This window comes from Papaver somniferum, chromosome 11, assembly GCF_003573695.1.
Source record: "Papaver somniferum cultivar HN1 chromosome 11, ASM357369v1, whole genome shotgun sequence".
NCBI classification, from domain to species: Eukaryota; Viridiplantae; Streptophyta; class Magnoliopsida; order Ranunculales; family Papaveraceae; genus Papaver; species Papaver somniferum.
In genome coordinates this window covers 61,433,821-61,448,312 of record NC_039368.1, presented here as the reverse complement: position 1 = coordinate 61,448,312, position 14,492 = coordinate 61,433,821, and the positions used below count along the sequence as shown (strand labels likewise).

Sequence of the window (14,492 nt, the reverse complement as noted above, 5' to 3'; positions counted from 1 at the left end):
CAATCTTCTAGTTTTGCACCACTACCTATTAAAAGACTCACACCTGAACAAATGCAGAAACACAAGAATCTAGGGCTTTGTTTCAATTGTGATGAGGTTTATAGGCCAGGTCATTTTTGCAAGAAACAACAACTTTACTTAATGGTGGCCATAGAAGCAGAAGCATAAACTAGTGAACCAGATGAAGCAGTTACTGATGTTGATGATCCTCCAGCAGTGGAGAGTGACATGGAAATCTCCCTTCATGCCCTTACTGGCAATGCAATTGGTGACACTATTCGAATTCCAGGTTTCATTAACAATCATGCAGTATTTGTCCTCATTGACACAAGCAGTACTCGCAGTTTTATTGACTGTGACTTAGCTTCTTCTCTTGGTTGTTGCATCACTGCCAACCTGTCAGTTACTGTTGCTAATGGTGAAAAGACTACAAGTACTGGGATTTGCAACTCTCTTCATTGGAAAATGCAGAATCATTCCTTCACTAGAAACTTGAGGTTACTTGCACTAGGTGGTTGTGACATAGTTCTTGGAGCAGATTGGCTCAGAGGTTTGGTTGATATCACTTTTAATCTTGCTAACTTAAGTGTTTCCTTTCTGTACAAAGGACAGCAAGTCACATTGGTTGGAGCCCCTTCACCACCTGCATTAAGGAAGATTGGACCTAAAGGAGTAAATGAGTTTTTCAAGAATAATTCTCATGGAATATTTGCTCATTTGTGCTCTGTAACTCCCAACCCCCCATCACCACCTCTTCCTCCTATCATCTCTGGCATTCTCCGAGACTTTCAAGATATTTTTTCTGAACCTACTAAGCTCCCACCTCATAGATCTCTGGATCACTCTATTCTACTTCAACCAAACTCCACTCCAATAAACCAGAGACCATATAAGTGTCCTTATGTGCAGAAATCTGTCATTGATTAGCTGGTACAAGAAATGTTACACAGTGGTGTCATTCAACCTAGTCATAGTCCATTTTCTTCTCCAATTCTGCTAGTTAAGAAGAAAGATAACAACTGGTGATTTTGTGTGGACTACAGAAAGCTCAACAACATCACTATAAAATATAAGTTCCCTATTCCTGTGATTGATGAACTTTTAGATGAATTACAGGGCTCTTGTGTCTTTACTAGAATTGATTTAAGGGCAGGTTATCACCAGATCAGGGTCACAATGCAAGACATTTACAAGACAACTTTTAGAACCCACCAAGGCCACTATGAATTCACTGTCATGCCTTTTGGCCTAACCAATGCCCCTGCCACATTTCAAGCCTTAATGAATGACATTTTCAAACCCTATCTGAGACAATTCATCTTGGTGTTCTTTGATGATATTCTTGTTTACAGTCCTGATATAGAAACTCATGCCAAGCATTTACAAATTACTATTTCTCTCTTGAGACAACACCAATTGTTTTCCAAACTATATAAATGCTTCTTTGCCCAATATGAATTGGAGTATTTGGGACACATCATTACTGCACAAGGAGTGGAAGATGATCCAGCTAAATTCTTTGCAATGACCACTTGTCCTCTTCCAGCAAATTTCAAGGAACTCAGAGGTTTTTTAGGCCTCACAGGGTATTACGGGAAATTTGTCAGACACTATGGATTCATAAGTAAGCCACTTACTGACTTGCTCATAAAGGACTCCTTCTGTTGGACTGAAAGTGCTACACAGGCCTTTAATGCACTCAAGAAAGCCATGACTACAACTCCAGTACTGGCCTTACCAGATTTTTCCAAGCCATTTGTCTTAGAGACAGATGCATGTGACACTGGCACTGGAGCTGTCTTAATGCAGGAGAATAAACCAATTTCTTACTTCAGAAAGCCTTTGGGGCCTAGAGCAAGAGGTTTATCTACATATGAAAAAGATTTAATTGCAGTTGGTTCATCTGTCACTAAGTGGAGATATTACTTACAAGGCCACCATTTTACCATCAAGACTGATCATGAGAGCATTAAATACTTTTTGGAGCAAAAGATTAATACTGGACTTCAACAAAAATGGCTGATGAAGTTACTGGGGTTTAATTATGATATTCAGTACAAGAAAGGAGTGGAGAACAAAGTTGTTGATGCTCTATCAAGAAGGCCTCATCCTACAGCTGAATTACTCACCCTCACACTCTCAAAACCTATGTGGGTTCAAGAACTCATCTCCATCTATGCACATGATCCAAAAGCTCAACAACTTATTGCTCAACTGCTTATCTCTCCATCTGCCCAACACTTCACTTACCAAGATGAAATTTTTAAGATACAAATCCAGGCTATATATTGGGAGCAGTAACCAGGTCAGGGAATCCATTCTCCACTCTCTCCATGCTTCAGCTTTGCCACATCCTTATACAGCTTATTTAGTGGCAAAGGCCTTCATGCATAATATAGTCAGATTACATGGCCTACCAACTTCAATAGTTTCTGACAGGGACAAGGTTTTTACAAGTAACTTTTGGCAGATTTATTCAAGAATTTGGGTGCACAACTGAAACTCAGCACCGCTTACCATCCTCAAACAAATGGCCAGACTGAGAGAGTCAATGCCTGTCTTGAGAATTATTTGAGGTGCATGACAGGTCACCAACCCAGACATTGGGCTAGTTGGTTGGATTTAGCTGAATGGTGGTACAACAGTAGCTTCCATACAAGCATCAAAATGTCTCCTTTCAAAGCTTTATATGGGTATGAAGCTCCTCATTTGGCATTTCCTTCTCAGGCTGTGACTCCTGTAGCTTCAGTGGAGCAATATTTACACCAAAGAGGTGAGATGTTGCAGTTTCTCAAAGATATGTTATCCAAAGCTCAAGAACGCATGAAGTTCTTTGCTGACCAGAAACGATCAGACAGAGCATTTGAAGTGGGTGACCAGGTATATCTCAAACTCCATCCATATAGAAAAACCTATGTTTCTCTGCGCAAGAATTTCAAGCTCTCAGCAAAATATTATGGGCCTTTTCCAATCATACAGAGGATAGGTTTTGTAGCTTATAAGTTGCAACTTTCTCTTGAGGCACGCATCCACCATGTTTTTCATGTTCTCAGTTGAAGAAGCGGATTGGTTCTCATCACATTCCTTCTCCACTTTGCCATTAGTGGATCATGAATGTCAGGTAGTGGTTACACCCATTGCTGTTTCGGATTCAAGGGACATTTCCAGAGGAGACCACTATGTTCATCAGCTGCTCATTCACTGGTCTAATGCCTCTGCTGAAGAAACTACATGGGAGGATGTTGCCAACATTACAACCCATTTTCCACATTTCAACCTTGAGGACAAGGGTTGTTCCTTCTGGGGTATTGTCATATGTCCAAGTTTCTTGTTTTGCTTATTTTCTCATTTTGTATTAGAGTCTGCCAGTAGAAATAGTCTTGGGTGTACTAGTCATTCTGAGTGGAAGACTACCTGTCTTTAGCCGTTAGGATTGCTGCACGTGTCTGGTATCGGTTAGGCCTTTGGGGATAAGAACCAGCCAATAAATGTGTAAAAATCAGGTTGAGACGACCATGAATGAATGAAACAGTAATTTAGTTATCTCTTCTTTCTCTTGGGCTGATTCCTTGAATCAGATTTCTTTGTTACTTCAATTGTGTGTTAATTTGTCGTAGAAACACAACAGTATCCTCCCGCTTTGACTTAGTGCAATCGTCGGAATGAGTAACATAGGATGGAAGGAACCCCAATAAAGGCATGTAAACTTTACCACCGGAAGCAAAGCAGTAAAGCCGTGGACAATCTGGTCAGCCAACTTTGTACTGTAAAAGGACAACGATCAATTTCACCCCTAAAGAATGATACGATGACATCCCAATCGAACGGTGTACACCTAAGGGAGCAAGATACCACCCTATCCTCGTCGAACAAACCATGTCTCAGACTAAACCGTCCTTCCTTTATCTGCCGCGTGGGTTTTGTGTTGTTTTGTTTTATTTGTACAGTCAAGAGTCAAACCACATTATCCTCTCTCAAATCACTCGACCTTTCTATTTACGGCTCACTCGTTATTCAGGTCCCACCATCTCTCATCAAACCAACAAATCCTCCAATAGAGACAGACTAAAAGAGCATAAGCTTCTCCCGCTGGACCCCACAGAAACCATTAATAAGGACCCACTTTTGTACTAATCAGTTCACTTCCCTATACTTTCCTGTACTTGCCTTATTTCGTGGATAACAAGGGAAGTTGAACGTGTTATCTAACGTGTAATACTTTCGCAACCAAATTTGACCATCCGCCACAACAAACTCGTGTTTCTCTATCTACAGTCTGCTGCTGCTTGTTTTGCTTCCAATCAAACCCTTGTTTTTTCGCTTTTCCAACACTTATATATAAATCTATTTCGAATTCTAATTACTCATTATAACCAAATTCCACTTATTCATCATGGTTTTCTTCTTAGGAAGTTTAATGATAAGTTGCTCTAATAATTTCCATAACCATCATTCTAAAAAACATTATTCTTCATCAAATATAATGGTTTCAACTTCTCTACACACTTTTGAATCAGAAATTTCAAAATCTGTCTCAACTTTCTTCAAGTGAAATCAATTTCCCATGGATTCAAAAGTGTTTACAAATCTTACCTGCAATCAACAAAGCTTTTAATAATCTTGTCATGGAGTTAGACTATCCGATTACTAAATGGGAAATGGATTTCAACTGATGAATACTTAGCTTCCAGCTTGAATTCTTTAGAATACCTCAATTCTATTAATTCTTCACTTACTCAGCTTTCTCAAGCTAATATGGTGCTTACCCATGGTTTGACCCTTGTAAAACAACAAGGGACTCTAAAACCGATTCAGAATCATTCATGGAGTAGTTCTACTGACAAGAACTCTTGTTATAGAAATGAAGCAAAAGAAGAAAAAGAATTGAAATTCTCTTCAGAGAAAGAATGGATTATTCATCAAGCTCTATTGATTAAGAGGACTATTTGGCACTGGGTTTGCAGAGTTATCGACTCGAGTATCCATGGAGATGTTCAAATTGAAATGAACAAAACAGAGTTATCAGCTTTCTCGTCTTCGCCGTTGATTAGCCTGCAGTTAAGCAAGATTTGTGAAGAGATTAGAGAAAAAAAGAGTAGTGTGTTAAAGGAAGTGGGTGATGTAAATGGATCCTTCGTTCGGTTATTTGAGGCCGACAATATAAGGAGTGAACCTCTTAGTGGTGCAATTAATGAATTGAAAGGAAACTTACAAGTATTGGGAAAGAGGGTGGAAAATTTTAAAGACGATGTGAACAAGTCGTTTTCTGAGGTTTTGACGGAAAGAAATGAATTTCTTGATAGTTTTCAGCAAAGGAAGAAATTTTAATCCAAGTAATAATTAGACACTAGCTAGTTTCTATTTCTGTACAGCCTGATTAGTTTGAATTTTGATTTCACAATTAATACAACTAATTTATTCAGAGAATTATTATGATATAGAGAAATGTTAATCAGTCTTGGATTCATCCAACTCTGGAGAATCAACAAATTAGTCGCACAACATCCACCATGAAGCACAGAATTAAACTCCATTTCGAGGAGAAACAGTGCAAGTATTTGGTTGATGGCAAAAGTGATGTACTAAAAACCCAGAAGCAAGCAATAGAAAGACAAGTTGAAATAGCTAAAATCTATAACATTTCATTGATTCAATAACTCTGCAAAACATAGTCTTTCGCCATGTTTCGAGAGCTGAAGTTCGGTTTAAGTAAACACTATACTTGCTTTAGATAAAGCTGGTTCATGCCGGAATATATCCGGTTTTTAACCTCCGCTATTGTTTAACTTGTAACATTCGAAATGTAAGACAACAACAACAAACAACAACAAAACTGAAATGTCTGGAATCTGGATATGATTTGGCAGGAAAAAGGGACTCCTGGAAGAAAGTATCCATCAACTTAGAGCCATAGGAGTATCTGAATCATTCGAAGAAGACGATGCTCTCTCCGCAGACACTCTCTCTGCGGATGCTCTCTCCGCTGCTTTCTTTTTGTAATATCCATCTGGTGCCAACCTAAAAATAAAAAAAAGAGAGACTTCCTAGTTGAGCAAACTATTCTAAGTATTTCCACAAGTCTATTAAGAAAAACAGATCAAGCATGTTAGGACAGAGTGGTACCCCAAGTGCAAGGAAGTATCTGAATCATCATGTCTCTCGGATGAGCGTTTCTCTGATGAGCAATGGCAAACACCCTTTGGACTTAATAAGCCATGCTTAGTGTGTGAAGAAGGTTTCCTATCCATTGAATGGAATTCAAGATACGGTGGCCTTGTGCGTTCAGTTGATGGAACCAATGCTTGAAGTTCCTCCACCTACAAGGGGAAAAGTGTGTATAATCAAACAATCGCGCAAGACCTTTTTTTTGTTCTATTTTACAATAAGAAATTTGAGATAAAAATCTACAAAGCTTTTAGTATTACCTGTTTGCGCAAAATTCTGTTTTCCATCACAGCTCTTTCTTCCTAAGAAACAAAAAGGAAGTAGGTATTCATGAGAAAAATTCTAGTTTATTAGGTATGCTAGATCACAGAAATGCTTTCCAGTATCATACCTGTAGTCTGGACTGATCAAGCTCATCATACAGCAGGTTATCCTGAAAAGATAGATAAGGTCAATTCAGTGAAAGCGAGATACCTCGACTCTATACTTTCTCATTTGTTTTATATTGGGTAACAACCTATGATCATTTTAAGGAATGTATTAGCTATTCCAACTAGTACTTCAATTTTATGTATCGGAAATGGATTCTTAAATGCCTTAGTACCTTCCTAGCCTTAACCAATAACATCCCTTCGTTCAATTGATCTTCAAGGTGCTGCAGTTCTTTCAGACCCAGACCCATCAATTCCTTACCCAGCATCCTTCTACAAAAAGTGATGATAATGTTAAAGTTAAGATGACTAACATTTGTCTATAAGAAGGTACATAAACGGCATTTTGCAAGATCAACGCAAATTCACAAAAACTCACAGATGTGTCATCCGAAGTTTTGAAATTTCATCTTTCAGGATGCTGATCTCCTTAGATTGTTGCCTCTGCATAGCAATTGGCTGCATATCAAAATGAGAGTTTGAAAATGGTACATTTACAGTAATAAAAAAAGGCCATTAATGTGTGTGAAATAGTTACCTCTGGATCGTACTCGACCAGCGAGGTTGTTTCAGAATTATCTTGGCACTTATTGTATCTTGAAAGTGTTCGTTTCATGCTTTAACAAGAAAGGAACAGAAAACATAAGTGTTTTAACAAGATGATAAACCCATAAGTGAACTAGTAAAACTGTGAAACTCTTTAACAAGAAGATATATGAGCTGTAGACACTTTTAAGGAAAAAAATAAACTACTCCGTAATGTAAGATGCACAACAAGAAGTTTCAAGAGTGTCTCCTTACTTGTCTATTTAGATCAATACAAGTAGTATTAATTTTTTTTCCCTAAAAGATCCTTGCAAACCTCAGTTCAGAAATTGATCAGAAACAATCAAAGCTTTCTCTAAAATTTTACCCAGTCTTTTCTCTTCTTCATTTTCCCGTAGCGGAAGACACGAATAACTCAGAATTGTAACTTGTACTAATCCATCAAATGTATGCAAAGTCAGTACATTGATATGTCATTTGCTGCAAACCGGTTAAGGGAACCACCTCAACCAAAAGCTATCTCCTATTGCTACTTGCCCTTACAAATTTAGTAAGCGACTGGAGATATAAAAGAAGAAACTATGGTCCATTTGCCATTCTTTCTAACGGAAAGGCTTGAAAAAATGGCAAAAGGATGAAGTTAGATCGACACAAGTTGCGGTGTCTTGGAACATGATACATAAAGGGGATAAATGAGTCGGCTACTAGGTTCGTCGATACCCTAAGCATTTCTATACATGACATAAAAGGCATAAATGAGCTGAGTGAATACCCTTAACATTTCTATACATGACATAGAAAGCATAAATGAGTCTGAGTACTAGGTTCGTCGAATGCCCTAAACATCTCTATAAAGGGCATAAATGAATGGAGTACTAGGTTCGTCGAATACCCTAAACATTTCTGTACATGTATTATCGTCAATCGTTACTAAAATCCCCGAATATCTTCGTCTGAACAGATTTCGATTTAAGACTATTCATAAAGAATCCCTGGTTTTCGTTCACTTTTCCGCGGTGAAGTTAAGGATCCTATCAACTCTTTTCTGGAATTTGAAAGCAGAGTAAACAAAAACTACTCTAAACCAAATTTGAAACCCAAACCCCTAAGAAAGCAATCAATGTATTTTATTTTGCAAAAGAAAAAACTATTGAATCAATAATTTTGCATCCATTCCCCAAAAATGCTCTACCAAATCATACAGACTCTAAATTTAATTCTAACAGTGAACAGACAGAGGTAAAAATTGATTCAAGCAAACAAAATTCACTAAAAATTACCAACAAATCAGTCTGTAAATCTAACATGCATCCATAAGATAAAACCTAATGAAAAACCTTTTTTTTGAATTATTCCACTAAAATCACAAAAAAAAAGGGAAAAAAAACATTTTATCACAAAATTAAAAAAAATCTATGAAAACGGACAGTAAATTGCATGCATGATCATCTACAGTAAAAAAAATAAAAGACAAATTTTCGTAAGAAATTATAAATCAAAGAAAAAGAATCCTTACCCAGAACTAGAAAATTCAAAGAGTTTTCCAGTGCTTGAAAAGATAATAAGGGCAACTTCAGCATCACATAGAACAGATAATTCTTGAGCCTTTTTCAATAATCCTGCTCTCCTCTTTGAAAATGTAACTTGACGACTAGTAGCATTTTCAATCCTCTTGATCTCTATTTTCCCTCTACCCATTTTTCTTCCTCTATCTTCTAATTTCCTTTCTGTATCTGTAAATTCCCTTCTTGTGTTGTTGTTTGTACCATCAGAATTATAATGGGGTTGTTGTATAAATAGAAAGAGGAAAATCAAAATATAGGGAAAGCCATTAATATAGATTGATGATAGAAGAAGAAAATAGATATGACTTGTTTTAGGATTTGGGTATTTTTAATTTTCAATTTTTCTATAAATTCCTTTTGATTCCAAACAAGGAAAACATAACTAAATATAGTGATAAAGGAAGATAGAGAGGTGAGAGATAATATGCGTACCCAAAATGGCAAAAACCATTGAAACGGTAACCATGCATGGCTATTTTTTCTATATTTCTCTATTGCAGTCTTTTTTCAGTAATTTCCTTGTGTCATTTTTATTTATTCATTGTTTATCATTTACTATATATACATTATTCCAAAACCTCTCTAATGTTTCTTACTTTCTTTTTCTTTCTCTATTTTTAGCAAAATCTACTCAGCATTTGTTTGTCAAATCTACTCAGCATTTGTTTGTCTTCTTTTTCTTCTTTCTTCGTAATAAATTCCCACTCAGATGCGACATCCAATAGATGCCTCGCATACCTCCCCTTCTTCCCTTGGGTAACAGAGGTAGGGTCGTCGGTCATTTGGTTTTATTTTTAAGCTGGTTTTATTTACTGTGTGCCGTATTTGGCAGAATATCTTTGCCATCTTTTACAGATTTGTTTTGGGCTTTCCTTATTTGTGTAACGTTATTGGCATCACCCGCGTTGGCGTTTCTGACAAGACATTGTTGAACACATGAAAGATGGTAAAGCTTCTTTTTTGTATTTTGTTTTGATGATTCTCAGCTCTACCATGTACAATCAACAAGCACCGGTAAACCGTCCAATTTGCTATTATGTCTTTTGATTGTTAGGAGAATGGTGCCCAGACTGCATCCAAACTACTTCAGATGTAGTCTTTTTAGGCGGTTACGGTTTCCAAATCTCTATGCAGTGGAAGGGAGCATGAGAACTATCGTGCCACTAAATGGTTTTCCAACACATAAATAAAAATATAAAATCTAACCGTCAAATATATATGATTGTGATGCATTTGTGGACATGATGTTTTCGACAAATTGGTTAATCGCTGGATCTCCGTTTAGTCAATAAACTTTCCGTGCACGAGTGCTCTAATTTGGATACAATATATTCAAAGTTGAATATATCAACAAAGATGCATGGAGCCCCAATAAGAAAGACCGAACCTGAAAAGTAAATGATCCATTGATCCAAGCTAGATGGTGCAGGCTTCGGTAGAGTTGAGCTTATAGATTAGCAGGTGCTTGTGGTATTTTTGTTGGGCGGGACAAATTAGCTGGGATCTACAGTTCCTATCGTGGCCCCTTAAATTCTTTGTGGATTTGATATTTGGCATTAAGGTTAGCCTTTTTAGAGTTTAGTGTTAGGTTACGGTTAGCTTTATCTAGGACCAAGGCATAATCTTTCTAAAATATTAATGAAATGACAAGGATATCAAGTACACCACAATGTTTTTGATATAACCTATGCAAGACACATATTGTGTAATCTAATGCATACAAGCACTGTCAGGGAGATTACTTAAACAAGATGTACAATTGATACATAGATGTAGTTACATAAAATCGGTGAGAGGTTAAAAGTGGGATTTTAAGGATTTTGAAAGTGAATTGCGAGAGATTGAGCACGAACAGTCTTCGCTTAAACCAAGCACAATGATCGTCCAAAGGCTACTTCGATCATAGGGCCGGTTTTAGGGAGGGAAGCAGATGAAGAGAGAGATCAGATAATTCTACGGTTTGACGAAGAATTGCTCTGAGAGCTTTTGAGAAAGTTATGTGTTAGGTTGGAGAAATAAATGACCTATATATAGCTGAACTCTCTAATTTCAGCTCGGTGAAGATAAGGATTGCTTGTCGTGCGAATCACTTTCCCGTCTCTTCAGGAATAGATAGAGATGAACTAGGATGAGTTTATCTCTTTATTCCACCGTCTTTACTCTCTTTTGCGGTAAGAAATAAGCCAGGTATTTCTCAAACATGCGTTAAACCGTCAAACCAAAATCCCAATTGATATGCCCCTATTTGTGTAAAGCTGGGTCAGCCTTTGTGACGATGTGTTGAGAGAGAGAAATATTATATATAGCTGAGTTGGAAAATATAGAGAAGTATTCTCTGATTTCTGTGAAGGACTAGGACGAGTTGCGTGAAAGGCATTAAATGCCTCACAGATCATGTGTAGAGTGTAAGAAGAGATGAGATTAGGCTCTACCTCATTGTGTCCGGTCAAGTAAGCCACGTGAAGGCCGTATTATTTCTCGTGGGTCTCTTTGTTGAGCACGAGGATCTCAAGGGATCTTATCCACATTTTTGGATGGACATGTACAGTTAAGGCCCAATTTACTAGCCATGAGTATGTTTGAGATACTCAGAACGAGGAATGATCCCTATGTGAGCCTTGTCTTCGAGTCTTGATCTTGTATAAGACTCTTCAGACGAGATGGTTTATTTCGGATTAGCATAAGGATGTCTAAGGTTTGCCTCACGCGATTGAGGCCTTCATAGGTTTGGATTACTTGATTGAGGTCGTCTGAGGTTTGGCTCGCGCGATTGAGTTTCTCAGAAGTCAGCTGGAACATGATTGAGGGAAAAGGGGGCTTGCATGACTGATAATGTCTCTGCGAGACCTTGGCTCAATTGTCTTTGACCAACATATCTTGCAGAGATGTGCTAGGAGTCAATTGTGTTCGTATAATGGGGATGACATGACTAGTGTATATCGAAAGGATGTTATACGAGTCTGTCAAAAGGGTCTAGAGGCAGAATAACCAGCGTATCTCGCGGGGATTTTATAGGAATTATCCGGAAGCCTTAGTAAGTCGATTTAGAGCCTAGAGTACAGATGACCAGTATATCTCACGATGATGTACTAGGAATCATTCCTTGATCTCAAATAGGGTGAGTCGTGCTTACAGGAGACACACATATCTCCTTTCTGGGTCATAAATCCGTCGGGGACGTTTTTATGCATCTACAGAGCCTACATGACCAGGAGTATCTCGTCGAGGACGTATATCAGGAATCATGACATCACAACCAGCTGCATCTCATAAATACGTGCTCAAATCATGGCTATTCTGGTTCATAAGTCAACCAGAGACATTTTACGCTCTAAAGAACCTACGCGGCCAACAGTATCTCGTCGAGGATGTGCGCTGGGATTCACGACATCGCGACAAGTAATATCTTGATGGGACATATATTAGAAATCGTGGTTGTGGTGCCTTGAGGACCAAGGGCCGAGTCTCTCCCGTGAGAGTTGAATTTTGTCTTATAGGCTGAGCTTTTGTTTTGGCGATGAGTATCAGACTTATCTTCAAAGCTCCCTTTTTATGTCTAATCCTTTCTCATTTTAGTCTTGCTGAACCTTGAAAACAGTTATTGGCTCAGAATGATGACTCAACCCATGGTTATGGAATTATCATTTTGCCTTTGGTCTTAAAATAACACTTTTGCCCCTACTCAGAGTAGAACCTTGATTTTTCTATGATAAGTATATAGATGGTGCAAAATTATTCGGATGCAAAATTGCATCCACACGTTCTTTTAGACTTGTAGAGTCCCCGATTACGTGAATTGATTAATATTCACTTATTCTGACTCTGAACTTGAAATTGACTCTGGACTTGGAATCCTTCCGGGATTTTGCGTTGAGGGGCGTTGCTGGCATGGTTTGATGAAGCAAAATTTTCATCTTGGTCGAACGGGCTTGATAATTATGGTTTACTTGACCAAAACCCTAATTTCCTCTTTTGTGCATTTTGAGATTCCGAACTTGTGTCGGCGAGTATTTGGGCAAGAGGGGGCTCTGAACGGTTTTCTGGACGGCTATGAGGTTGCCATTAGAAAATATAGGCATTCTATTTTGAGTGACAGAGCCCTTCCCGTACAAATTTTGAGTTCAGGCTTGTATTGCACCTAAACCCTAATTTTTCTTTCGTTTGTGTCTGACTCCTTCAAACACTCTGGAGAGGCTTGATGAGGCTTTTTAGGCGCACAACTATATTGTAGGTTCATCACCTTGTGTGATGAGAGTTTTTTCAATCCCTTGTACCAATCAGACAACTATTTTTTGCGAAATACCCTATTTTTGAAGCTGATGGTATTTTGGTCACAAACCCCAATGAGCTTGATTTTCCTTTCACATGAGAGAGGTCGTGAGATTTCCCATGCATGTTCATAGATTAAGCGAGGTAGAGAAAGAGAGAGGCGCATGTCTGGTACTGATTTTGAAAATTATGAGCTCGAGCTTCCCTGTTTGAGCTAAATTTTCTTTATTTTGTCTGAAATTCTGCCTTTCTGGATTCTGTTTCAATTCCGTTTTTATACCTATAGATTTTAATCTTCACATGTATGAGGCCGTGGGGATGAGTAGAGGAGGGGTTGGTCGGTATTTGGTTGTACTAGGGCCTCCTTCTTTGAAAATACTCAAAATTATGAAATAATGGTATTTTGGGAAAAATACCATATGAGCTCGTTTTTTTACCTAAGAGTGAGGAGAGAAAAGAGTTGAGACATGTATGAGGGACCACCCAAGTGAGTATTTAGGAGAAATCCTTTTCTTTATCAAACTCTTGAAATTAAGGTTATTTTCGTCAAAAACCTAATTCTCTTCACCTTTAGTGCTTCCAAGAGATACCGAGAGAATAAGTGATGTCCCACAGGACTAGGAGAGCATCCATTCGCATAGAAGGGGCTTGTTTACGGCTTGGAGGAGTTTTGGTAGAAGTAAAGCCATATGATTCCTTATTTGAGCCATAATCCTTTAATTTTCTCTTTTAGCTATAATTGCTTTTCCTTTTACTTGAGAGCTTCCTTTTTGAAACTAAATCCAAAAGAGAAGTATTTCTGGACGTGAACTAGGTATAAAAACCGTTCCACCTCCCTTCATCAATTCCATTTGCATTAGAATTCCTTGTTTGAGTCAGATTCCTCTTTCTCTTAGAAGTATAACTGGTATTGCAGGTAAAGTATAATTGGTGCCGCATGAAACTGGTTTGGCGTACTTAAAGTTTGAATTTGATTCTTGATCCATGAATTATAATCATGGTATGAATTTTATTGAACATCTTCCTTTTGCTTAGGTGGTCAAACATTTTAGCAACAAATGCTTTATATTCTCTATCAATGAAAGTCACTAGTTATCAAAACATTGTACCAACTAAAACTTGAGTCGCTTTATTATATCTACTCCAACAGCATGGCTGGTACAAGTATTTAGCAAATCAGTCTTTAGCGACATAACGTATTTGTTGCCATGATGATTTTTGTAGATCTCCAAGCACTAAAATCACCCCTATACCAACTGAATTATGGTAGTCGCTAATTGTCATTTTTCTTGTAGTGTAGCTTGCTTGATCATGATAGAAACCATAGATTTGGAGTGATGGGTGAGTCCTTATCTGGATGCGACAAAGCCTGATTTTGAATCTTCTCACCTTTGAATTTTAGAAGTATTCTGACATCTCTGTCAAGGGATTGAATTCCAGTCCCCACGGGATCGCATCCTGTAATTCTTTGTTTGGTAGCAAGGGTTGAAGCATGTCGTCATAAGAGAAGGCTATC

The 14,492-nt window shown here is 38.0% G+C and overlaps 1 protein-coding gene across 2 annotated transcripts; it reads right to left on the bottom strand.

Moving 5' to 3' along the window:
* Positions 1–5,622: 5,622 nt before the first annotated feature.
* LOC113323112 (MADS-box transcription factor 23-like) lies at positions 5,623–9,065 on the bottom strand. 2 transcript variants are annotated; one of them, XM_026571372.1, is made up of 8 exons: positions 8,659–9,065; positions 7,135–7,213; positions 6,976–7,040; positions 6,770–6,869; positions 6,557–6,598; positions 6,426–6,467; positions 6,124–6,317; positions 5,623–6,018 (listed from the first exon to the last, which is right to left on the bottom strand). In XM_026571372.1, the coding sequence occupies exons 1-8, from the start codon at positions 8,838–8,840 to the stop codon at positions 5,898–5,900; spliced, it is 825 nt and encodes a 274-aa protein (XP_026427157.1). In that variant the 5' UTR covers positions 8,841–9,065; the 3' UTR covers positions 5,623–5,897. The 2 variants fall into 2 exon arrangements, with proteins under 2 accessions (XP_026427157.1, XP_026427156.1); XM_026571371.1 differs by having other exon boundaries at positions 6,976–7,055; positions 8,659–9,058.
* Between the last annotated feature and the right edge of the window lie 5,427 nt (positions 9,066–14,492).

Bases quoted from the DNA above. Each gene is read 5' to 3' on its own strand.
- LOC113323112 (XM_026571371.1), bottom strand. From the start codon at position 8,840: ATGGGTAGAGGGAAAATAGAGATCAAGAGGATTGAAAATGCTACTAGT. The intron at 6,599-6,769 runs GTACTAAGGCAT...CTATCTTTTCAG, and splicing joins TATTGGTTAAGGCTAGGAAG to GATAACCTGCTGTATGATGA. The intron at 6,019-6,123 runs GTACCACTCTGT...TTTTATTTTTAG, and splicing joins GATACTTCCTTGCACTTGGG to GTTGGCACCAGATGGATATT.